General features: G+C 38.1%; 1 protein-coding gene across 3 annotated transcripts; it reads right to left on the reverse strand.

The window, feature by feature from the left end:
• Positions 1-2,684: 2,684 nt before the first annotated feature.
• tusc3 (tumor suppressor candidate 3) lies at positions 2,685-27,796 on the reverse strand. 3 transcript variants are annotated; one of them, XM_061275300.1, is made up of 10 exons: positions 27,655-27,796; positions 16,140-16,309; positions 14,850-14,967; positions 13,622-13,762; positions 13,308-13,448; positions 13,132-13,221; positions 7,352-7,415; positions 6,298-6,372; positions 3,933-3,959; positions 2,685-2,966 (listed from the first exon to the last, which is right to left on the reverse strand). In XM_061275300.1, exons 1-10 carry the CDS (start codon positions 27,757-27,759, stop codon positions 2,908-2,910), a joined length of 990 nt encoding a protein of 329 aa, XP_061131284.1. In that variant the 5' UTR covers positions 27,760-27,796; the 3' UTR covers positions 2,685-2,907. The 3 variants fall into 3 exon arrangements, with proteins under 3 accessions (XP_061131284.1, XP_061131283.1, XP_061131285.1); XM_061275299.1 differs by having other exon boundaries at positions 3,933-4,023; XM_061275301.1 differs by lacking the exons at positions 2,685-2,966; positions 3,933-3,959; positions 6,298-6,372; positions 7,352-7,415 and adding an exon at positions 9,667-9,899.

Consider the following 27,796-nt stretch of genomic DNA (forward strand, 5'->3'; position numbering starts at 1 on the left):
ATGGGCTTGTGCTTTGATGGTGCTTCTGTTAGGGGGCGGGGGGCACTGTGCACAGATCTAAACATTCTTGCTTGGCCAACTGCATGACTCGCACTACTTCAGGTCTCAGCCCTTTGCGCCCACACTGGTGAATCATTTCAAATTAATTAGACACATTTTGTGCATACAGAAGGTCAGTAAATGACAAAATGTTACAATTTGGTTCTGCTATTATAGCATGATCCAGTCAGATTTCTAAATAAGGAAGCCAGAGTTCATGCACGTACGTAAAGTAGAGCTATCATTATTCTTACAGTATGTGGGTGTCTCAAAAAACAGTGGGGAAAATGTAAATTAGCAGAATGATCGTATTTGTACAGGCACATTTTGGGAGAAAAGAGAATTCACAAGTGTTTCATGTTATAAAGGTTTTGTTTGAGTTCTGGAATGTGTGATGCTCTATCTGTATAGAATCGTGCCCAAATGCTACGGATGCACATGTGATTGCACACCCATCCACCCACACAAACAGTGATGCAACCCAACAGCAACAACCGAAGCAGAATCCAGATGATAATTATTTGAGCAGCCTGAAGAAAGCGTACACAGACTGATGAGATGAGGCGCCACAGCGAGGTGGCATCAGACCTTAAACGGATAAACAGCAGGACTTTTGTCAAAGTTTGTCAGGCTCGATAGGATGCTGACACAGAGGTCACTGCAGAGAAGACGCTGAAAGGCAGCAGATGGCAGCCTGCTGCACCATCTCTGTATTGTCAAGCAATCCAAGGGGGGAAAAAGTATACAGCTTGTGTGTAAAGACTTGGGATTTGGAAGCTGGTGGTGTAGCTACAGTGAACCCCCATTTATTACGGTTGTCTGTTCGAGCCGGTCTTGCCACAGTTGACTTCAAATTATAGTTATTTTACTGATTAGTGGTCACTCAAGGTACAATGTTCGTGTTTGTCCAATTTTTACTTCTGTTACAATCAGATGCCATTAAAGTGTCTGATATTTAAAAAAAAAAAAAAAAAAAGGATCCAATAGATGTTTGTGTGCATGAGCTCCCCATTAATCCTACACTGTAGACTGACTAGGTAGATACAACACGCTCCTTTTGAGGTGAGACACTGAAGGGTTGTGATTTTCCAAAAGTCAGCAATTATCTTGTTTTTGGTGTTAAACTCCTGATTATTGTGGATGCATCAATACACCATCCATCTGAGCTGATGCCTCAAGTAATCAATGGAATAATCGATTGGATAATCGATTCCAAAAAGATTTTTTTGATGGCCTTATCCAAAACTATTACTTCTATTTCTACTTTCTTTGGACAGAGCAAGGACTAGTTCAGATAGATTTATGCAAGGCCTTTCCACTAGTCATCAATAAACACTATCTCCTCTGGGTTTGAAATATTTTTCCAACAGCGATTTCATATCAGTTATCTTAACATAGCATTTTTATTTTCTGGTTACAGCATTCAGTTTTTCAGAAATTGCGTCTGATCATATTTTTCTTGGTTACCCTTTACCCCCACGGTCAATACAAAATATGACTAGAAGACATTTTCTGTTCATTTGCAGCAGTAGCGCTGCTTCACATTATTCCCTAAATCCAGCACTCCATCTTTGCATTGATTGCTCTGGCAGTCTTGACTTCTCTCAAAAGTTTTCTTTTGCTTTTATACAAGCACACACGTCTGCACCCGCATGGCCTTTCACGGGTTGAGCAGAGTGTAAAATTGACACACAAATGTTTTTCAGCTATCTTCATTTAAAGAAAATAAGATCACTTATTAGTTTCGAGCATTAGAGATAGTTTTAGATTTAATACCTAATAATCAACATCAGTAACTCATACTGTATGTAAAATATGGAAGTTTTATGCTTGCCGAACATATTCTACTTCTAAGGATTAAGAGAATGCTAATTACAGACTTTTGGTGCGCAGCAGGTACAAATGACCTTTCTGGTATGTAACTGTTGACTAATACACTGATTTTGCTCCATCTGATAGTCCCCCTTGTAGATGCCATTTCACTTCATTTATTTTCTCGACATTATAAAGGACAAGAAACAATGGAACAATGATAACCGCCCCAGAGTTCTCACATCAAATTCATTCTTAACACTCACTTTACATGTTGGAAAGGTCCAAATGATTTGGGGCTTAAATGGAACAATCGTGAATATTCTTATTACAATTGTCAAAAATAGTCTATTCGTCACGCCATTGTTATTCTTGCCCACTCACAACAAGTTACATAAATGGTTTCAATGCTGCACACAACCCACTCAATGTTTCACTTCATGCGTGTTTTTCTGTATGCCTCAAGGGTCTTAGTCAGTAAAAAGTCAAATAAATCCACTTGCAGAAAAGTTGTGAACAGAATGCAAATCAATGTAGATTTCTGAGTGGCTGTAGCAATAATTAAGAGACTAAATTAAAAGTGGCTGTTCATTTTTTTTTTTTTTTTTTAATATAAATCACAACATGAACAAAGCATGAGGATATCAGGGCAGCTGCAGGTTGAGAAAAACTTCAAATGGATTGTGTTTTGACTCCGACAGAAAAGTAAGGGCCGATATTAAAAGTTTAGATATGATGTGGAGACAAGAGTGAAATATTGCTGCATCAGAGAATATGACAAGTTTAATGCATTATTTGAATGCTGGCAGAAATGATAAGAAATGACAAAGATAGAGTTGTGACAAATGCCTTTATTTTCTATTGTAAGGAAGGGCTTTATCTAATCAGCTAGCAGAGATGATAACAACAACAACCACTATGACAATAACAAAAACAACGTGACTACTATTTATTAGGTTACAGATATTAATATTTAAATAACTTAAAAGCATAACACAAACCGAAGATTCAATAGCTAGGCTGTGTCCGCCTCTTCAAGTATCTTGTCCACTTCTCTCACCTACCACTTGGGTCATTCTCTGACCTACAGCTCCTTCTTTCACTTAATAAGGAAACTGAAAGACAAGGGGGAGGGTTTGTTCCATAACACGGGCAAAAACAGACAGCGAGGAGGTGAAATAAGTGCATATTACTGACAAGAAGAAACTGAATAGTGAATACTTAACTGTCGAATAGCATTGAAAAGATTAAATTCAGGAAATATAACCTCCGCTGTTTTTTCCCCCCTTCAAAAAGAATCTTCAATATGTCAGGCTTATTATTGGTTGAAAATGTATTGCAGAATATAGTGATCTTTTTTGTATTATGATGACATGTATGCTTCAATGAAAACTAGTTGAATCTGTCACAACACAAAAGCGAAGAGTATCAAATGCGCATCTGATCATGAACAAATCTGAGGGTACTCGGCAATAGAAAAGCACTCCGACTGGTAGCACTTTTTTCTAACAGCATGATAATTTAAGACTTATTGGCTCAAAACATCTCTCTTACAAGCCATAGCTTCCCTCAGTGCATTTATTCCACTTGGTAACAGTCATGAGACTAAAAGTCCTACAAGGGAGCTGGAAGAAAGACTTGTGGTTGTTTTTAAAGCTACATGTACCAAGAGGATTCAAGTGCACTTATTTATCTTTCCTGGTATCAGTTTTAGTGTTTGCCTTTGTACGCTTTCAGTGGCCTGTATTTGTTTCGTCATACAGTGTTGACCTCGAGTACAAACTGCTACAGCAAAGTGCCATTCTTATTTTTTTAATTCATTCGCTTATGTTCAGGAGGGAACATTATGTGTACAACAAAATGTCACAAACAGAGTCAAAGCTGGTCTCTAGAGAAAAGTCCTTGGCCCTAAAACGTGTAGTTGAGGACTCTGCTTTGGCAAGGTTTTTAATCAAATTGAACGACGTCGTAGTTGCCTATGTCATTGATTTATGCGTGCTATTTTAATTTGGGCTAACGGCACGCTACCCCAAGCTTAATAAAATGACAGATCCATAAAACAGATTGGTGACTGCAGTTACCTGTAAGGGTATCCGTGATACTTCGACCTGAAAATAGAAAGTAGGAAGCTGAAGAAAAACACCACCAGTCCGAGGCCAACCAAACAGATAACTGCAACGGATAAGAAGCAGACATTCAAAGATTGCTATAATTTGAGAGAACTCTGACACCAGAGATCACTGAACGAGACATCAGGACATTGTTTAATAAAATGTCCAAGTTTCATAACTAAATAACGATCATCATCGTCTTGTTTTTCAGCAGATTACCTTCTCATGTCCTTGGTGGTCATTATTATGCATATAAAGCACAAGCATTAGCTTGTCCAACATATTTAGGCAAGGAGATACATTATTTCTAATCCAGTAATTCTGAAAGCAACACTTGCATTTCCTTTATCACCAACAACATAAATTGTTAACCTAATTCAGAGAGATAAACCGGAAATATTTGTGTTGTTAGTTTGCAAGTTCTTGTACAGTATCTACCAAATATTTGCTGTACTATTTCATGAATAATTACATGTTTCCGGTTTGTTAAACAACTACAAAGTGTGTGGTTCTTAGAGTTCTGATCCATAATTGTGGGTTAGCTGCTGTATCAAGCAAAGAAAATAACTACAGGGGTGAAAACAATTAAATTTGGATTAAGCACCAACATGGAAACCTGGAGGGATACTGCTGGTCATCTTTCAGCAATCCCAACAGTGACTCATTACTTACGTATGTTAATTAAAATCTGAATATAATGGCACAGACAAATGTAATTTATTTCCTAAACATGGGCCAGCGAATACAAACAAAGTCATCTTATTAAGAAGATAAATATAATGAACTCTTCTACAATAGACACAAGATGCCTCAGCGGGATGATGTTTGTCACTACATTGCATTGTTGCTTTAAAATGATGTGCAAGATGTGTTAATGCTGTCTACATGAGTCATCTTTGTAACAAACAGCAAATTTTGGTGTTATTTTTAAACCACACGAGAGCCAGATGAGTTTTCAAAGGGCAAATGGGAGTTTTGGTGGAGGATAGAAATTACAATGAAAATGGAATGAGTGTGAATATTTTTCCTTGGTGGATATTATGCATGCGTAAATGGTTTCAAATAATTTTACTTGTCATCTATGTGGAGTATTTTTGTATAGCTAGACCTGCAATTTTGTTAATTGAGTGGGACTTGGGTTGGATTTATCTCATATAAAATGTGAACCACTCCAAAACTAAAATCCAATTTAAAGAAATATTAAATTATTTCTAAATCTAAAAATAATTAATCTACAGTTGATCAACATTATCAACAGGTGGTATTTGCAAGATTTACTTCATTTTTTTTTGTTTTTAGCGTAGTTGGTAGAAATGCAAGCAACTCCAAGTCCATTTAGAGAATATTTTATAAACTTGATTTAATTTGGAAGACTCATTCATTCTTCTAAGCAGTTTACATCTGTTTTCATATGCCTTCAAAGTTTTCCTCTAGTTTTGTGTAAATCTGATTCAGAATATCACAGTAAAAGTTTTTTTTCAGCATTTATATTTTCCTTCTATCTTTAAAGTGTCCTTGTTGTGTGCCGCAACTTTCACAAATAATTATAATGAGATTACTCTGAGTGCCTCTCATTAAATGTCATCAGAATTGAAGCCAAATAATTTGGATTTTTCTTTCATCTTGCTTCTCTAGATTGGAGAATAGCTTTGGTGCCTTTTTGAGGGAAAGTAAAAAGGATTCAAGCAGGCTTTCATGTGCTCTTTAATCAAAACTGGCTAAGTGGAATGCTTAAATTGATGGTTTTCGTGTTTAAGGTTGAACAATTCGATAGGCTGGCATGTATTTCATAGTCACTAGACTTTATAGCAATCTGATTGGTTTGGCGTGGCCAACATTTTGGATTTTATGCAAATCTTGCAATCGACCGTAATGTCTTTAATTTACTGATTGATGAATCAGGTCATTGATTGGCTCCACAAAATAAGACGTTACACCTGCAGATGCATGGGGGCAATATATCTGACATGGGAAAGATGTAAATATCAGGGCACATCATAATACATAAGTATATAATAAGTAGCAAAACATAAGATAGTGAGCACAAAAATAAGAGGGATCTCAAAGGACATTTGTTGTATTAAGTTTAGCTTAGAGTGGTTGATGAAGCATTTTCATCTGGTCATCAACCTGGTGTGAGAAAACAAGTAGCCTAACAAGTAACAGACAAAAGAATGTCATCGTCAACATTGATCTGATCCCCTCTAAGACATTTTGAACTGCATGTGAGGTTAACAACTTACTGCTTATCCTGTTTCCACTTTTCCTTAACCTTGCCACACATTACTTGTCAAAGACAAAAAAACCCCGATCAGTAACGGTAGGCTTTACTTACTTCTCCTTTTGCCGACATCTCCCTTGGAAGTAGCAGCTTCATTGAGCAGCACCATCCCCATGGTGATGGCAGCATCTGGTGAATGGTTGTCAAGGAAACCATACACTCAAATCTTGTATACTGCTCCAAGAAAAATTGGTGAAAACCTACAGAGTAATGTTTAGCAGAACCGAAACAGCTCCTGCTCAATATACACACAATAACACTGACTTATAATCCAGTACAAAAGCCCGAACCTGAAAGTATATAATGGTTAGTGGAATTTAAAAAAATATATATATTCTAATATTACAAATTCTTTATACAGTAAATGAAACGTGCTCTTGTGAAAATTTTGAAGTGGATCACAAATTTACTAACTATTAAATTGGAGCTACAGTGCAGCAACACAGGCGCAATTTCGAGCATGGAGAAACATTTGAATAAAGATAATGCTCTCTACACAAAAACACGCACACACATGCCAAATACTGGTAAGAACACGCCTGTGTGTGTTTCACCTTTGTGATCATTTCAATTGAGTTGGTAGGGCAATAAACGGACAAAATAAGGGGGATGAGCAGAGGCAAGCAAATGTAGCGCTGCAGCAGGTGCGACCTTGAACTGCTTGTTTGCCATGAGGACAACCACAATGGCAACACACATGCAGTAGCACAAAGTATACAACAGTGCAAAAACAGAAACGCCAACAGAGATTTTACTTCAAAGACGTAAACAGCCGCAATTTATCATAGAGAATTTAGAACAAATGAAACACAGAGGTTAGAGGCTGTCTTCATACACAGTGGCAGAGGAGGTGGCCCCCCTACGGAGTGAACAATCTGATGGCCAAGCTTTCATTCTGAGTAAACAAATATAACTGACAGTATTTGGCTGTTGTTTCTGAAATAAAACGGTGGGCTGTGTGCAAGCAAATTAAGAAACAAACACAGCGTGGAGAATCAAATACATTTGCTGAGCAAATGAGCTGTCGTAGACCGCACAGGTTGTTTAATTGATTTGCAATTTGCTGCATTCTAGATGTATACAGACAAACATATTGGCTAAAGGATACTCAGGAGAAGGATGATGTGAGACTCTGCCACAAACTGAGCCTGACTGCTGCCATGAATATAACTCTGTAAGACAAAGAGGTAGAGTGATAGCAAGGTTAAAACAAATACAAGTAAACTCACATTTGATTCATAGCAGGACTAAATAAACATGAAAACCTTATAAATTATATGTTCCAGTTTTATGCCACTGCGTGACTTCTATCACAATAATTAAATTAAATTAAACACAGTGGAAAGTGTATATAATATACAGTAATGTATATATTCAACACAGGGAGAGCAAGCGTTGGCTATGCTTGTGAATCATAAAGATTTCATGCTTGTACTGGGTAGGTGTAAAAAGGTGAATTTATTTTTCTGAGTGGGCAGAGTTGAATGGAGACCTACGGGAACACTTACATATGTATTCTATTCAAGATCTTGACACCTAAAGGAAACATCTATTGACTGTTATGTGCTGCTGATGTGCCCTCATAAGAGCCTCACATGTATTCCGATCTGCTGTCGTTAAATTGCCAATGCACTGACTGACCTTCATGTTGTAAAAACTTTGATAAAATGAGAAAAAGCTGGGGGACACCGCAAAATCTGCCATAAATACTGGGCTTAGCGTACCGTGCGAGTAACTCACCGTGGCGACCCCTGACTAAAACAATAACATTGGCGTACATCCAAGACCATGTTATTTGTAAAAAGCCTAAAACAATGGGATCTACGCAGAATTTTCTTTTTTTTTTTATTTTTACACTATGGTCTTCAGAATTTAATGCGAGACTATACTCTGGACATTGAAAAGGGATTGAAAGAGTTTAATCTCACAATAAAGGTAGAAGTAAGGGATGGTATTTACAGACAGCCTACCTGCCTTCATCATTGCTAGTTTTAGCTGATTGGTTGCGAAATCCTCTGATTTTCTCTTTCACTCTACCCGTTCAAGTACCCAATAATTATTCCTTGCTTCATAAAGAGCTACACAAGACGTAGGAGAATTCATTCTAACTTCATTGCTGTCAATTCATACGTGATGAGGGAAAGGCACAAAGACAGACCAAGGAGTAGTCCATGGAAAGGAGAAAACGGTTGAATGGAGGTCCAATAGTCCTTTAAGCCTCTACAGATTATTAGCACCCTGCTTTACAGCACATCTTACGTCCGTTTCTCCACTTGACTGCCCTGGTGTTTATTTCTTTTCCTATCAGACATGGGTGAGAATGGAGTGATGACAAAGAAGGAGTAGAAGGGTGGTCAGATATTTCTTGCTTCACTGGAGGGAAATTAAGAATGTTTTCACTTGAAAGCGGACATAAAATCCACAAAGGCTCAGGCCTAAAGCTGATACTATTGTCTTTCCTGCAGACAGTGTTGTCTTGTACAAGATGGGGCTTTTGAATTGTTATCAAAATGCCTTTCTTACTCTGCAGCCAACAAAGCAATCCTTATTTGCACAAGAACAAAAGGTTGTTTCTGGTGGCACGACAAGAGGTTTGGAAGATGCTGTTTGATTCTTCTATTAATAAGCCGCAGAATTGCGATTAAATTGTTTTAATAGCATGATGTGTTCTGTAATGGGTAAAGATAATTAGTTTTCTTAATATAATGAGAGTGCTGAGAAGAAACTTTTTTGTCAAGCGTAACAGCAAAGTTTCTAGGAATTTAAAAAGCCAACCGCTAAGCCACAAATCCAAATGTATACTGACCCAAAAAGTCATTTGCAATCATTTGTAACGTTGAAGAACTTTTACTCCTCAAATAAACATGAGTTCAACTAAACAATGCAAGTCTCTTACTTGTCACAAAATGTCTAATGAAAACTGTAGTTTACAATTCACAAAGCCATTACTAAGCTTCTCCAGTATGTGCAACCAGACAGGCCTTTATATAGTGCAGCCACTTCAAATACACAAAAATACTTTATCTCTGAAATTTACTGGGAGTGGGAGGGAATTCCTGTGAATTGCATGACAAGGAAGCATCGCATAGATATATTTGACTTTTTGGTGCACTGCGACACATCTGCACCACCTCAAATTTAACCAGTATCAAGAATTGATGAATAAAATAAAAAATATGCTAATTACATTTTAAACCATAAGGAACAAACACTAGTTAACGCGACAATTCATACTTTACCATGCCAACCGTAATTCAGTGAAATGCATTTACGCAACTTGAATAAATAAAATCAAGTAGTAGATATGAAAAACAAACTAAGAAATACCTTGAGTCGGGGAAGATTTACATAATATGATTTTATTATGAATATTTGCTACCAATGTTTCATACAAACAAGTAAACAAGTGCATATAGAGCCTTAAAGGAAGAGCAGTGCTTGGAATGAAAAATTCCTCAATCCATGGCCAGGCACTTCCAATTAATCTGATGCATTAGAATGTGGGAATTCTATTCATTAGTGTGCAATGCTGAATGTGTGCTTCAGCCTTTTTATTCACACATGTCCACTCTATAATAAAAACTAGTAGATAAATGCATGTGCTTCTGAAAAGGACTGTTTAGGGAAAACTTGTCACTGGAATGGAAAGCTTTGAACTGTAAAACAAAAAAGGAAATTGCACTTGAGGTGGATAAACAAAAACGCATATCAACACATGCAGCTAGATGTACACCCCATTTTAAAGGCCATCATTTTAAAGGCTAAGAACAGGTGCATTGGAGTAAGTTGTAATTTATATTTGCTCTATCTCATGTCAAAGGCAGCAAGATAAATACCAAGAAACGGTACATAGTGGGCATTAAGTGTGCTGTGTGTTTATGGTTACTGCTTTCCTCTTAATCCAAACCACAACAGTGTTGGCCGTTAATAGCCAGAGGCCATGTAACCTTTTCAAATAGCCACATTCCTCCCTTTCGAGACTATCATGTGTTTGGGGAATGTGGATGTGTGTGTGAGTCTGTTTCATTTGCAAAAGGTCAGAAGGCACTCAGACAGCAAAAGGGGAAAATAAAACGTCGGCAAAGATGAACTTGGAGGAGGGTGTGCTGTGTTAGTGGGTCACTTTTAACTTTCATACTGACAATCTGAAAGATGGAAAATACTATAGATACAACTCTTGAATCTCCGGGACAATTTTGAGCTTTAGATTCAATGCATAACCAGGGGCATATATTGGATACAATTATTTCCAAAGGTTTTCATATTTCAAAGGTAGTGGTGCCTGATATTGCCCTATCTGATGAATACTGTTTTATTTAAAACATCAGCCCATGCTAATTTGAAAAAAAGTGGAGGAGAGGTAATTAGAAAAGCGCTATATCGATGAAAACACCTGTACATTATTCACTCTGGCTTTCCCACTGTTACCAAGCCTGCAGCTTCTGTTGATGACCTTAGTGACCTTAGTTCTGAAGCTCTAACTGTAATGGATTCTATTACCCCAATTAAGAACAAAGTTTTGTCAGTCAGGAAAAAGTCACCTTGGACTAATTTTCCAATACCCCGCTGGTTAAAGCTAAAAAAAAAAAAAAAAGCGAGAGCGAAGACAAAAAGAGCTCAGTGACGCAAAACCGAAGTCCACATTCATTACAACATATACAAATACAGTCTTTACATCTGCAACCAGGAAGTGAGGAATGCTAAACAATTCTTCTTCTTAGAGGTTATTAATACAAACAGTAATAATTCGCGCACGCACACAAATAGCTTACTGCCCATGCTGGCTAACATAAAAACACAGTGGTGTCCTTCTACAAGCTAGAAATCTTCTATTCAGGAGGCAATAAAAGTGTTTTGATGTGTGGGATGAAAAAAACCTGCTTTTCTGTGACCGTAACAATTGCAGAAATGGTTTACCCCATCATGTGAAATCAGTTGGAAATATGGTAATAATGTCCTCAGCTAATAGTGTGTAAACAAAGAAGTGGTTGATAGGAAGCCAGAAAGGCGGACTTGAATATTAAAAAGGATGCATCTATATTGTCTATTTGGTACTGCTTAATTAGAAAAGCCATGCTCCATGCATTCTTGCAAATGTGACTGATTTTGCTTCTACCCTTTTCATTCATTCCACTGGATCACGCACAGCTTATTTGTTTGTAGGTGTGCCACTCTATCTACAATTATGTTTCTGTCTCATCGTGCGTGTGTGTTTGTCTGTGTGTGTGTGTGTGTGTGTGTGCCTGCACAGTGCTGAACTTCAGGCAAATGACACAATATCTGCCCACTATTACTATTTATGACTTCAACAATCCTTTCAATAAAGTGTACCTAGAAATTACACTACAGGTGTCAAACTCAAGGCCGGGTGCCTGATCTGGCCCGATCGATTTATTGGCCTGCAAAAGCAAATTGTGTCTTTCATGATCTATGCAAAAATCTGTATCAAAATTTCCAATTGTCATGTGTAATAACTAATTTTGTTGAGATTTTTTTGTAACAGTAACTTGAACAAGTACTAAACAAACTATTACCCTTGGTTTCAGAACTAGTAATCCATCAATTTGTAATCTATGTTATAATATGCTGACATGATTAAACATTTATTTGGTTTCACTGCCATGACGGCCCTCTGAGGGAAGCTGTGACTACAAAGTGGCCCGCGACGAAAATGAGTTTGACACCCCTGATTATACTGTCTGAGGAAGCTGATGCAAATGGGGAGGGAAGTGGAAGATTAGAGAGGAATGTAAAAGGAAGTAACACAAAAGTAGGAGGGAGAAGAGAGATATCTTTTTAATATTGTCTGGCAGATGCAAACCAGCGACTGCGAGAATGAAGGGAAAGTGAGATTTCAGGATAGCTCAGAAGAAAGGTGGAAAATGATCATAAATAAAATTAGGAAGGCCATTTGCACAAGAGCGACGAAAGCAATATCTGTTGCTATTTTGGCTGAATGTTTGGGTGAGGCTCCCGAGAAAGTGGATCGTTGAAGCTTAGCTTGTACTCTATGTGACTGGAATTGAAGAAGAATTGATTGTATGCATAGTTATCATTTCACTACAGTGGACTCTTGTATATTTGCTTTTCAGCATTTGTGTACTCGCTTATTTGCCTATATTGGGGGAACCTCTCCTGGTACTACCTCCAAGTATTTTGAGATCATAGTTATACTGTATTTATGGTTTAAACTATTATAATAGGCAATTTTAATCACTTTCTGAGTGACCCCTGCAATTTACGAGTTTTCGCTTTTGTCAGTCAAACTCTGGCCTTAACTTTGGCACATCTATAAAGGGACTATTAATGCTGAAAAGTACATAAAGACTTTGGAGCTACTAATAATGCCATTCAAGCAAGGTCTTTTTCAGGGACCTCCCTGTAAGAAAATGCCACGCCATATTGTGCATGTTCAAAGCGAAGTTCACACTGCAGGCTAGTGCTACCCAGACCAGATTTTTATTGCGTGTATGCGGCATGGCCTCTATCTGTTTTTTTAATGACTCCATTTTGATTGATTTATTTTTTTAAACATTTGAAAATAACCTTAAAATAATTCACATCACCTGTCCAGTAAGAGACAGAAAACTGAGAGGAAAAGTAAAAAAAGAGCTCCTGTGGCAAAAAGACATGACTCACAGGCTTTGTACAAGATGACTCTGATCGGTCTCGAAAGTCAAAGTAACTGCTCATACTAGCTGTAGAACAGACTCAGGCATGCTGGCTCAGTGCTGACCTGCTAGCAGGTGGCAACACTACCAAGTGCAGTTTTACTCAAGAGGGCTGGCAGATAGGATGAAAGGAAAGAAAAGGTCCCGATGGGAGCGTATCATTTTTTTTTGTGTGTATTTTTGTGCATGTGGATGTCTGCGAGCAATACACACTTACCACTTGTCCATTCTGTGGGTTTTTGTGAGCATAGGGAGGACCTCTGATGTGATTCCACATCTGACCAGAAGTCATAGCAAAAACAACACACTGAGTCAAAATGGGAGAGAGAAGAAACGCTATTAAAAAAAAATGACATTTGATTAATTTTAAGTAGTGAGAGCTGTTGTCCATACCAGTGCTGCCATGGCCCATCCGGTTTTGTTGTATATGAATTCCAAGTTGTTTCTTCTCAGGTATAGTAGACCTCCAACAAGAGAGACTAACAGAGCCAAAGCAATGGTCCCTGAATAATTAGGAGGACGGAAGACACGGATCTAGAGAGAAGGACATCAAGCAATTTTTTTACTCTTGCTGAAACTGTACAAAAAGTAAAACTATTGTAAGAGGACCATTTGGTTTTGGCTTATCAACACCCCAAAGCATCCATTTAGCAGTGAAATGAGTTCCTTCGCTCCGCTCCTAAGCACTCCTCATGTGTGTAACATACCTGGACATCTGTGCGGTCTGCAATCCACTTGGCCAGCTGCTCTGAAGCAAAGCCAATCCTCTGTAGGTCAAATGTGTCTGCTCTTTTCGGCTTTCCCTTTGCTGGAAAATGCATGAATGTTGGCGCGCTGTTCATGTTCAGCTAGAAATGAAAACAGAAAATCAACAATCAAAGTATTATGCAAGTTGTGTGTGATTGTATCTCCACAATTCCTGCAAATATTGAAATCAAGCATAGTGAACAAAACATGTAAATAACTTTGATTATATTTATTTATTTATTGTGCAACATCAGCATTATATCATTTTAACTGCTGACATAATTCCATCAAATTTACATCCAGATTAAAACAAAATAGAAAGAACGACAAAGCAAAGGCAAAAGTCTTTCTGAATGTCTGCTAACCACATCAAACAATTATATTACTGTGTTGAAGCTATTTAAAGTTTTCACAAGTCTTTTTTTTTTCAGTAGAAAGTGTTACTTCTCCAAAGGATTTCAATACTTATTTACTCATTGCTTCTTTTTTCTATGTTTTCATGCTGCTGGGTGGTTTTCCATTCAGCCTAAGATCTGTTTATAAGACACTGGCTCGCACATTTTGCTCCAAGATGCGGCAATAATCTTCTGATTTGATCATCGCTTTGATGCCTTCAATGCCTCCAGGACCTGTTGCACCAAAGCTGGTCTTCAGCATGACAAACAGTCTGCCACATAACATGAGAACCCTCAAAAGCTTCATTTTGTCTTAATATCTTCACTTATTGCTTTGCTGATCATGTATCTATAATTTATCTAGACAAAATGGCCTCATTTGCATTAATTCATGGTTATATTTTAAATTATGTCCTAAAAACTCTGTCGGTCATTTTTAATGACTGTGAGCATGGATCAAGCCATTACAAAACAAAACAAAACAAAAACTGCATTTGAAGACATGGGGAAGGTGTTCATGTCTCTCAGAATGTCCTCTGGGTACCCTTCAGAAATATGGGTTATGAGAGTCCCTGATGCAAGCCCGTTTGTCCCTGATCTTTGTAATGCATCAGTAACAAAATAATAATAATACATTTGTGTTGTGTCATGAGATGTGTCAACAAGCAAATGCCTCAAGAGCCTTGGATGGTTTGAACACAAGGACAAATCCAATGTGTGGAGTATACTGTATGCATTTTGCCAAACAATATACGTAGCAATTGTAGAATGCAAGGACATATACAATACAAACCTGTTGGAAAACATCTGCTCCTTCATCATAGTCCACTACGGTGAAGAAGAGCTTGTTTGAGAAAGCAGATGAGTAGCGCCATGAGTTTGCTAGGACCTGGTACTCCTCATTTGCTTGCCTAGAACATTTAGGTGTGACAAACAACCGGAATGAGGACAAACCCAGACACAAGCAAATATAGCAATGATCCGAAGTTCATTTTGTGATAGCAAATTGATAGAAGTAATATAATAAAAGATAGTAAATGTGAAATAATTATTGCAACTTATCGTATTTAATTGGGACTATACAGGGTCTGGATGTGTCAGTACTGGCATGGCGGCCACAAATGTGTTGGCCAACACAGCCGTTACCTGAAAAGACTCTATGTACAATGTTTTGTACCAATTTTTTTGCACCAAACGTATATGTACTATGCAGTTTGGTAGTAGGGCATTTGAGGGTAGTCGTAGGACAATTTATTCTTCCTGACTGTGCGTTTGGATCGATCACACATTTTGTTTTTAAATGGGAGCACCAATTGATACTTTCCTTTGAAGGCACTGTCATGCGCCTCAGCTTGCAAATAACATCTTTGCTCACTTTCCAAGCATAAAGTCAAACCAAGTTCAAATCATTGATCTGGCAATTTTTCTTAACCATCTCCTGCTAGTCTATGCTATCGGTGCTTGAAGCCACTGTCACATTGAGCCAGACGATGACATTATCAACCATCATTATCGTGATTGGTCGGTAAGTCTAAATCTGTACTAGAGGCCAAGTATTTATCATTTAGACCATCTTCCGTATACATCTCGCTCGGTGGCAGTCTATTGCAGTAAGGGAATTGTCCACTGGTTCATCGAGAGTGTCTAAACTATCCACGACATCAAATATTGAACTTACCATATCTCTCGCCATCTCAAAGCATTTACCACTGAATGAATTCATACAATCAACAACAATTAGGTACGGCCCTCTCTTTGCTACTTAAAAATCTGGTAATTCCAAAGATTTCCACTGTTTTGACTCATGAAACGAATAAATGAGATACATTCCAAAGCTAATCTGATTGTAACTTTTGGGCGAATCTTATAAACAGACAATTACCAGTGAAAGCATTTCCTATTATTATTGTCTAATATTGTGCTATGCTTCAGCAAAGCGTCTCCTGTCTAATATCCCGAGTCCTTCAGGGTTGACTGACGCAAGTCATTCAACTGACAGAAAGATGGATGAATGGTGCCGACTGTAAGTACTGCCAGAACGCAAGCATGATGCCAGCTTGAGCTTTTGTGTAGGTGCACATACCGACAAACGGAACACTGCCTTTGAGGCTGCAATGCCGTAAACATGACGATGACAGAGTAGTTCCTGGGCGGGGCTTTGACAAAACGACGGAACTTGTCACCGTTCATTCGTACAACAGAGCGACGAGAAGACCACTCCATCATCTGGTCCACCTTTTCAGACAGGAGGTTCTGGAAATAAAGGGGAAGAAACAAAACATTAACTTTGTGGCTAAGATTAGAAATGAAAAATGATTGTAGATTGTTGCACTGAACATTGAATGGGCAGAGATGCGCTTTACACCATTTCTCAGGAACATTCTAAATGTTTTGTCAGGAACATTTGGATCACAGGCAAAACAAAAACACGCCACGAGAAAGGCTCTAAAAAACATGACTATTTTCTTTATATTTTGACAACATAGCCTTTTTTACTTTTTTAATTCATTCAATACAATGTTTTAGAACTGTATCGCTATTCTGATCTACAATGATTTATTTATTGACAGTGGTAGGCCTACACATTAAAATATACCAGGTTTAGAGAAGAAACAAGTACTGTTGTGGTTCATGCTGTCACCGGTTTCAGCTTTTTTGATTTCTTACTTTCTGTTCATTATTCTATTTGAGATGGTTTAAGATATATTTCTGTGGTAGCTAAATCACTGAACAGGGGCACCATTGGATTTTCTAAAAATCAGAAGCTTGTTCTGTGCACCTCTCAAATGGAAACCTAACAGCATTTGTTCAATTATTGGCTCACTGTGCTCTCAAAACTATTAACACAAATATCCGTGATTTTTGATGTTCATGTTTCTCAGATCCTCATATAATGTGTGATTTCCCCACGTTTTTTTTTTAAATCTATAAATATATTCATGATTTTCAGATCCTTACGCCAACTACATTTTCTTGTGTTTGTCTCTGTTTTTCTTTCCATTTTTCAACTCTATTGAATTAGAACAAAACTTCATCTTTCTAGCTTCAAGTTTGGCTTCCCACAAGCTGCCATTTCCAGAAATAACACGAGCTGTCAGTGATGGGAGGAGATTTGTCATCCTAGCTGGCAAATAACAAATATTGCGAATCAAAGGATTTCTCTACTGCCATTGTCCATACACCATTCTGCCCATCAACCTCAGGTGGGAAGATTTTGTCTATTTTTTTTTTCATTTTGCAGCCACATATTAATGCAGCTGGGTTTCTGTCAGCAGTATCAGATGTGTGCTCTGTCAAATAGACTTGGCTTTCATTGCCTGGTTTGAAGACTATTTAGGAAGAGATAAGAGTGGATGAAAAAGGAAGATGATAGAAAAAAAATGTATAGGCAGACATCAACAAAGGAAGAAAACCTAATTATAAACCCAACAAAAAAGCAGAATGAAATAAAGAAATACATTTAAGATTTGGTTTATAAAAAGAAATCAAAACAGATGGTTTTAAAATAAATCCACACAAACAAGGTTCAGTTTGCAAGGCCAGCTGATTTGACAAGCCAGACTATGGATTGCTGTTTTCTATTACCAGTTTTATTATTGCATATGTAATCGAAAGCCACAAATCAAACTCATAAAAAATTGTCCACATGTAAAAATGTAATTATCCTGTATAATAGACGGTAGCCACATCTATATACTAAACAAACTCCCTCAAGGATTTTCACAGATCTGATTATAAGTTACTTATAGTTACAGTTAACAAGGAATATTTTGAACGTTTCCAGGCTATAATAAAATGTACATGTAAGAATATAGCAATTAGTTAGTGATGTGTTATTTGTTTGTTTACTATGATAACTTCTACATACTAGGCATTCAATGACATAACACAAACAATATAAACATATTTTGCATTCTACTTAATAATTCAAGCAGCATGGGTCGACTGTGGGTGGTCCGATGATTTCATTAAGCCACACCACAACAACAGCAAAAGCACATCCATCTAAATCTACCCAATATCAAATTAAAGAGTGAAAGAAGAGTGTTTAATTAACAAACTTTAAGCTGTTTAAATGGCTTAGATTTTCGACTGATTAAAGGATTCCATTTGCATATGACCCTCTAAAACTCCACATGAGAAAATGGGATGTTCTCAATCTGTCAAATCTCAATGTGTATTTAAAGTAGTCTTGCACCAAGTATCGGTACTCATATCATTTTGGTTGGCGAAAATAATATGATACCATAATGTCTAAATACTGGTACTTAAAATAAATAGAAAATAATAATCAAAGTGCTCCAACTCAGAGCAGTCTGCCGCACAAATGCGTAAGCCTGACTGTGACACGTGTCGTCCGGTTAAATCCTTCCAATGTAAATAAATACATAAATACATATTAGTGTCTTGATATTTATACTGTTATTTTAAAAAGGGCGGTGTGTGCACATGTGAGGCGGCTTCCTCGATCGGCCCTTATTCAGTGACGCTATGCCGTACGAACCCCTCAGTGCATTTTGACGATGGAGTGGAGGCTTATACGTTTCAGCAGCAGGAATTATAAGTATAGTTTATTACTGTTGTGAAACATAGAACTGTACATACGGGCCGGTTGGGTCTCCAACTATCACGCGATCACTATCTTAAAACAGTGAGTGTGAGTGTGTGCACTAAATCAACAACTGAATAGCTTCAACAGAAGAAAATGGTCCTTCTGGAGTGGCCCAGTCAAGGTCTTGATCTAAACCTGAGTGAGATGTGACATGACCTCAAGAGAATGATTCACATCGTACATCCCAAGAGTATTGCTATACGAAAAGAGTTCTGTAAAGTGGATTTGTCTTAGAGTCCTCTTGACCCTTGAAGAGGTTTGATTTACAACTACAGAAAACAATTGGTCGGGTTTACTGCTGCCAATGATAGCTCGATTTATTCAATCCAAAGATTGACATCTTTTCTCACTTTGTGCTGTGACTTTCACTGTACACTGTAAAACCTTTTACAAAACAAAAACCTTCCGCTGAATGGCATGAACTGGACTTAAACCAACAGTGAGTGACATTGTCAAATCTGTTAATGGCAAGCAATTTGTGATGGAATAACTAGAAGCCGGAATGCAAATGTAAGTACTTTTTCATGGTCGGTAAAGTGCAAAAATGACCGTGAATGAGGGAATTAAGACGTCCATTACAGGGTTAAATCTACCTCTGTGGATTTGGCATTTGGAACATGTTAAAACAAAGACAAGCGATAAAAGGTCTGATATAATGACCTGAAGCCACATCAGCCAATGTTTTATTGCGACCTTAGCTTGATGAGGCGGTTAGACATGAATGGGCCACCACGCTGACTAAAGAGCGAAAGCTCTTTACAATGAGCCGGCAATAACGTCACTCAAGAAAAGCTGCTGGCGAGAACGTCCCTTTTTACTATCTGTGTGGGGGGGATAAAAACCTCCTCTTAGGAATACTCTAAAAGACAGTTTAAGAGGCTATGGTAACTTGCAACAATGGTGAAAGCCAAGTTTGCCTTGGTTAAGTACTGTAGTGATAGATAGCGAGCGAGAGAGCTTGATCAGATTCCCTGTCGTGCTGCGCCAAGAATAATTGGCTGGTCAGCAATGGGAACAGCTGGGAGGGGGTGTGGCCACCAGTTGCTTCGTTGAAATGAGGAGTGCAATGATCATCCGCAATCAAACTCCTCATTAGAGACGTGATCTGTCAAGCATGGTTGAAAGAGTCTTTCTTCTTGCTTCTTGTTTATTTCAGTGATGTCTGCAGTTCAGACGTTAAGCCTTTTCTGATGTTATTTGAAGAATTTGGATAGTGTCAAGAAAATGTTATTTTTGAATGATTCAAACTGAAAACCCTGATCTTCACAAGTAGATGAACATGCATGCTTGCAGTTCGGTACCTACAGAGTCGTTTTTATTTTTCCCTCAATTTTATTTCAATACTTTTTTTTATATTTGGGGGGAATGTCAGTTTATTAGAGAGATGCAACAAGCAAATGGAAATGAGTTGGTGGAAGGCCCACAAATGTTTGTGTGATATTAGTTTAACAAAACTGTGTATAGTTGTGACTTGCTGTATATCCATACTTTTTTTTGTTTTACCCTGTCTCCAGCTTAATACTAAAATAAAGATATTTGCATTTGGATATTATTGCATTGCCGTGTGTGTTATATGGTCTCATTTTGAAGCTAGATGCACCGCTAGGTTTAGGCGTAGTGCTTTTCCAAACTAATGGAAAAGTACTAACTTGCTTCCCTTGAAGGAAGACTGCAACTCTTAAAATGAATCCAGCAACAGCTTGTATTGTATAATATGCATCAGGGTTACCATGGTGACAATGACTGCATAAAATTAAGTTTAAAATCAGGACATCATTTCATGACATTCCCTAAATAAATATCGCTGTCCAGATTATGGTGACAGGCAACATGGACACCCAGCAAAACTTCATCGTTCCATTTAAACCTTTGAATGAAACATAGTCAGCACTGTGTGTGACTGTCATATACGAGCAGTGTGTGTAAACGTGTAGTTATGTATTTTGATCATGTGAAGCTGAGTGAAAGTTTTGGAAGATGTGTTCAGTTTGAAGTGTCACAGCAACGCAAGGCTGTCCGGGAGGATAAGAGTGTGACGCCTTATCAGCCAAAAGCCAGACACACACACAAACACACTTTCCTGCTTACATCAACACACATACACACACACGCACGCGTGACGTATGGGGTGCACAATAGGAAATCACACTCGCTCATATCAGCGATATAGAAACGCTCGACACTTGTCTCCCTTTGGAAGAAGGGGTTGGGAGGTGGGGACAACAAGCGGGAGGGAAAAAGGAGGGGGGGGGGGGCAAAAGCCTGCGGGACAAGGCTGCAAAGTGAGGGGTGAAGAATGAGAATGCAAAAGTGTTGAGGTCAGCAGAAGTGGTAGCAAAAGATAAAGTGGCTAAAAGAACTGTCTTATTCTTTTATAGGTCAGGAAGAATTCTGAAGTTTCATGACTGATCACAATATGAAATTGCTAACAGTGTGCGTTTGGTAAAACTAGTAAATGGCCTTCAAGATGTTTATCTTGGCAAACTCGCAAAAGGAACTGGGGAGAAAAGTCAACAGAGCTGATATATACAACTAAAGATAGGTAAATGGAACAAAAAACTTTTGACTTCCAAATAAAGCATTATTTGTCATACAAAATATAAATCTGCAACCTGGGGTCATTTTTAACATTATCACACAACTTTAAGTTTGTAAAACTGTCTGTAAAACATAAGAACATCAAATTATTTCATCAATTACTTTGAATGTGACTTTGCTGGCTTAACATGCAGTCATGTTTGGTGTAAGAAAGTAATAATATTGGCTTAACATTCCTTATTTTGGCAGAACTTTCGCAAAAACAAAAAAGCCAAAACATACAGTTCATTTAGACTTTGATGCTAGTTGATTTTCTCTTCCTGCAAAAGTCATCCATTGCAGCAGTCTAAATTGTCAGACTGAATGATGCAAAAAAAGCCAAGGTAAAAAACAAACAAAAAAACCTGACGGTTGCTGCACTCAAGTAATGACACATGAATGTGCTTCAAATGTTTTGTGACTGTAGAAAGTTCTTTTTTCCAAAGGCAATATTCCACAACTTCAGAGGGTTTCCACTGTGTATTGACCAGAAAATGGTGCCGATATAGATTCCCCCCCCCATACTGGTTTCGAATTGAAGGCAGTATGACACAAACCGGAGTTTACTTGTATAGCTGAGGCTGCCGCACCACAGGTGGCCGACCGACACAAAGCCGTTTGCATCTATTTGGTACAATCCCACCAGGAGGACTGACTGCTGGGGTGTATTTTTTATGTTTCCCTCAGAAAAAGAAAGAGGAGAGGGCAGCAGTTGCTCATGCAGGAGAGAAGCCACGAGCAGCCCATAAAAGTGAGTAAAGGGATGCTGAGGATGTCACAGCTGCTGGGCTCGTCATAGTTTATTCATACACTTTTTATCACTCGTATTATCTGTGTTTTTCTATTGCTTTATGACTATGCTATATACTTATCATGACAAGTACAAACTTTATTTGAAATTCGCCTCAAATTTTTAAAACAGCCTTGTCTTTATTAGTAGTGGCAATTGAAATACCAGTCACTTCTTAGCATTTGTAACAACAGGATGAGGTTAGGATATCTTAAGACATTTGTGTGCATCTGAGTCGGGTCACTTGAGTCGGCCAATACAGAATCCCCATCTGAGACATTACCAGTACACACAAGATGGTCTTTAATCGACTGCAGGCTGCTCAGAATGTGGTCGGCAATGAGAGTCCATGACCGACATATGCTGATCAAGAACTTTTTCATAGAAATTAACCCATCATGATCAGTGGCCAATCACTACACTCACTAATAAATTATAATAGTCTTATACAGTATTTAGAAGTTGATCTACTTGATGTTTAAATGTGGTATTCTGAATAATACTGAGTTTGTGGAGTATGAATTAAACAGCAAATCCACATGATTTTATCCATCTCGGTTGGCTATTTTGTCACTGAAAATTGCATCACAGTTGCTCAGGGCTCATATAACACCGAGAGATTGATTTTCTCGGGGGGGTAAATGGTGAATGTTTCTGCTTAGTTCCTATTCCACGAAGGTAATGTTAATCAAAGTGTTTAACTAGTTTAGACTAACAACTCATAAACTGGGCAAAGGACGTCATTTGGGAGAAGGAGGAACAACAGAGGAGTAAAGTGACTTGCAAGGCATCCGTCACTAGAGAACAACCCCGGTACTACTGCATCAATAATTCACAAAACTATACCTAATGAGCGCGATCATCCAAACAAATCCTGAGTGAATTAGAAGCACTTTTTAACTATAGTTTGGCTTGGATTGCCACTAAAGTGACGGAATGAAGGGAGAAGATACAATATTCATCTGTTGTACACTTGAAACATACACATTTATTTTCACGAGCAGAAAGCGATGGAGAGAATCAACCGAGTGACTGAATACTGCATGCGTAAGAGAGGAGTGGGAGCGTGAAATACAGAGAGACCCATTTCACAACAGGCAAACAGAAAGTGAGGCAGAAGAAGAAAGAGAGAGGAAAGTCATGAAAGGATATTTTGTCCTCCTTTGTGCAATAAGCAACTGCTGCTGAAGTGCAGGTGATAAGTGAACATTCACAACAGCACCCGCAAATCCACGGAACCACAATTCAAGTTTCCTACACAGAAAAATCACAATCTCGAAAATGAATTTTAAAGCGGGGGCGGTAGAAGCTCAGCTTGCAAAGACTTTTAGCCGAAAACAAGGAAATAGGGAATAGGAGAGGTGCGAGGCTGCTAACATTGTTGAGCTGACAAAGTACCCCCAAACTGCTCCCATGTTCCTCTTTGATTGGGTTTAAATCCACTGAGCGATGCTCAGACAGGCAAACCGAAAAAAGCAATCCTATTTTATACATACACCTTGGGATTTCAATTAATTCTTGTCTTTTAGCATTCATGTTTTGTAACAATGAACTGGAAAAAAAAACATCTTTTGATAGACAATATTTAATTTGAGAAAAAAATCATCAAGCTACTCCTCTTATCACATGTAGAGGTAAAATTCACCAAAAGGAAAATACATTACAATATAAAGCATGACTGACAAGACAGTGGAAGTATAAGTAGATCAGAGACATAACCTAGGGACGTTGACGTGAGGAAGATCTACAAGATAACACAACCATACATACTCGAGGTCCCTTCTTCTGCCATTAGAACAATTCCAACAAATCAGATCTGATATAATGAGTTATCATTTCAGGATACTTTTGAATATATTTGCTGGAGATGTTTGACATTTTGTGAAATGCACAATTTCACATCATTTATAGGTAGGTACTACTCTCACTTCTATCCCCATTAAATAATCACCACCAAAAAGAAGATAAGTGTGATTCAGTCACAGGAACATGCCTTACAATCTAAATTCGGTTTTATGTCTCATGTAAAAGCAGTTCTATTCATCACTATTCAATTTATCCTACTAGAGGCATGTATTATGGCTACACTATGGAATTTGAATTTTAAAATTCAGACAATGGCAACATCATCAATTATCTACCCCAAACAGTGTCTCCATTAAATATATATTATATATATTTTATATATATTATTACATTGAGCTTCTTCTATTCAAGACATTTGTGTCACAACTTTAAATACTGTTGTTTCGATTATTGTTTTTCACCTTTATCAATTAATTCAACAATTTTGGATGTTTCCGGGTTTTCTCTGAATTTTTTTTTTTTTCTGTTCATATCACAAACTATGAATGTTAGAACAAAAACCTACATGCTACAAACATAACAGGCAAAGAAAACACTTGATTATGTCAAGTCTGAGATGAAACCAAAAGTCAATAGTGCTTGCAGAGTGTCAAAGATTTCTCAGCCACAATCTAAACTCAGCAGGTAGCTCGGATTATGACCTGATAATGAAAACCTTACTCTGTAGTTTATTACGGCTTTATTTTAACGATTGTATTGGTCCCTGGAAGCAAAATCAGGAACAGTACTTTGCAAACTGTCGCTTTATAAATATACAAGTCTCAAGATATCCACTGCCTGCATCTGCCTTGGACATTTTGTCCTCTCTTTGCCCCTTGCTGACTCCAGATGCCTTAATATAGGAAGTGCTTACATTGGTTCTTTATTTGTGCAGTAGTCAGCCTTAAGACAGAAGCACAACACAAGCCAGATATTATATCTAGCAAAGCTGAAGTGATGAACGAGCAAGTGTTGAAGGGCTATAAATATTCTTTGCTCTCCATGACTATTTCCTCCCTTTCCTGAGGGGTATATAACAGGATTTAGAGAGGCAAGGGTCTAGCGCTGCTGCCCTAAGTTCCTTTGCAAAAATTGGTTTCATTTCTTTTCTACTGTCTGCCAGAATCTCAATGCCGAACCCTCGCCTTAACCCTTCGGACTCAATTGTTACTAGGATGCACAATAACCGACTTTTTTCTTTTCTTTTTAACCACAGATACTGATAACTTTCTGCTTCTACAAACCAATACAATAATTGGAAACTTTTTTGTGTAACACATATCATACATTTGTGCGTGTGTACGTGTGCTTATAGACAGACAGACAGACAGACAGACAGAAATAGATAGAGATGCTATGAAATGTCCTATATAAATAAATCTGCCTCTGTAGTTAATGGCTCAATCTCTTAAAAGAATGCTTTTTAACAGAACCTAATCATTGCTTATGTGTTTGTTCAAGGTTCCCCCTCTTAAATGCTGTTGACTTTGTTAACTTTGCATTCAATTATGCATGTACACAAAGTGTTCTGTCAATACCGAATTTATATACTCCATTCTATTTGGAAACTTCATCAGTTTTCTATTTATATGCAAAGTTAATTCAGAAGAAATGTGCTGATGACACAACAATGCAGTGATGTTTAATGCAATGTTGTTGAAACAATTACAGTTTGATGAATGGAGCAGTACAATAATGCCCATGATGGACTTACCGTTGGAACACAAACGTTCAAAATACCACGGAAATTGAATTAATAAAAGACCAAAAGTCTGCTTACAAAAGAATGAAATTGTTTTATAATGCCGAAAACATTGGCATTTTATTAGTGACGTGTGGTCAACGCAAGGGCTAAGGGTAATAGTTTCCAGATCATTTTTTTTTCCGCTGAACAGTGCAAAAATCTTAATGGCAATAAGTGTAAGTTAAGAAGGAGGGGTTCTTACGGGAGAAATAGAGAGAGAAGTGGGCAGCCCATCATGTTTCTTGGCATTTTTTCTGATGAAATATGATGAACTTTCAATGCACTAAATCATGTGCTGCTGGGGAAAAGTCCCCATCCACTGCCTTTCTGTTTCACTGCCAATTTCATTGAATGGCAATAAACACGTTGGAAAATACTTGCTCAGACTTGGTTGTAGGACAATAAAAATCAATTAATAATAGACAACTAGTTTTGCACCAAGTACTGGTATCAGCACCATATTGTGAATTTTGGTGGCAAAAATAACGTGATACCATAATTTCCAAAGACGGGTACTTCCATCCATTGTATCCATCATCCGGACCACTATATCCTCACAAGGTTTGCATGTGTGCTGGAGCTTATCCCAGCAGTCTTTGGACAGGAGGAAAAGAATGCAATAGGCTGGCGAGCATGTCAAAAGGAGTTTTGGTGAGTTGATTGCTTTGCAGACACTTGTATAACTGGATAAATTAGAAAGGTAATACTTGACGTCATTCCAGTAGACTTTTAAAGATTGGTATGTATTAAACCAAATGTAGACATGCTGCCGAGCCCTAAATGTGGAGATGGCGTGCGCATAAAGTGCACCCCGATCTTTACAAGGTAGCTGAATCACAGGAGCTTAAGATCAGGGGATGCTTTGAGAATAATTGTCTATTTTTGTCTATGTGAAGCCCTTTGAGACTGCTTGTGATTTAGGGCTATACAAATAAACTTGACTTGACTTGACCACTCAAGTACCCATTTCACCCGTACATATATGACGACATTAGTTAACTGCAAATAGCAAGCAGTTTAATGGGTGTATGGAGAGAAAATTACACACTATGATGTGCCCAAAATCGCACTGGTTAGCACTTCCGCCTCACTGTTAAGAAGGTGCGGGTTTGATTCCACCTCCGGCCCGCCCTGCGTGGAGTTCGCATTTTCTCCAGGTACCCATGTTTTCTCGTTCCACATCCCAAAAACATGCTTGGTAGGCCGATTGAGCGTTCCAAATTGCCCCTAGTTGTGAGTGCGACTGTGGATGGTTGTTCATCTCTGTGTGCCCTCCGATTGGCTGGCAACCGGTGCAGGGTGTCCTCCGTCAACTGCCCAATGACTGCTGGGATAGGCTCCAGCACGCCCGCAACCCTCATGGTGTGGGGACAAGCGGTATAGTAAATGGATGGATAGATATGCACAAAACGTATTTCCATACTGCATATTTTTAATACCAATGTTACATATCCCTGGTATTAATCTTAAAATAAATGTTAATGTATAATTGTCCCAAAAATGTAATACTTCTATTACTGGAATTGTACTAGAAAGAGCCATCCGTTAATGCCTGTTTCACATACATCAACTAATCTTTGAAATAATCAATTGTCACAAGACAGCACAAAGAAGCCAGTGTACACAAATGTTCTGTGTTTGATCAGTTTTATGAATGTTTTATTGAAGCCATTCTCAATAAATCCCAATTTACTGTAATCGTGGCTTCTTGAGCAATGCTTTTCCGCAATATGAGCAGCATGCTACTGTATTATGCACATTTATCAATCAAAGCATCTTGCCAGCAGTGGCCCACGATTGAATGCAAATCATGCAGAGAGCACGACAGAAACCTTTCTATGCAACACTGCAAAATGTAATTTTCAGGTAGAATTGAGATTATTCAAACTAAGCAGTCAATCAATAATTCGGGATCATTGCTCCTTGCTGTCAACGTCTGCTTGACGGACCACCAGCGGATTCAACCTAAATGATCGAGAGACAAGACAATATTCTCTTAAATGAAATACATTCCGAAGGTAAAACCTTACCTCCTTTTTCTTCTGTCCTCCTCCAGACGGCAAATACAGCATCATAAGAAAGAAAACATACAGGATCGGGAGGTTAGCAAAGCATTTCACCCAAACAAACGCCATGACGGAAAGATGCTCTGGTTCCGAGGAAACGTCTAAG

The sequence above is a fragment of the Syngnathus typhle genome, linkage group LG3 (assembly GCF_033458585.1).
Source record: "Syngnathus typhle isolate RoL2023-S1 ecotype Sweden linkage group LG3, RoL_Styp_1.0, whole genome shotgun sequence".
In the NCBI taxonomy this organism is placed as follows: Eukaryota; Metazoa; Chordata; class Actinopteri; order Syngnathiformes; family Syngnathidae; genus Syngnathus; species Syngnathus typhle.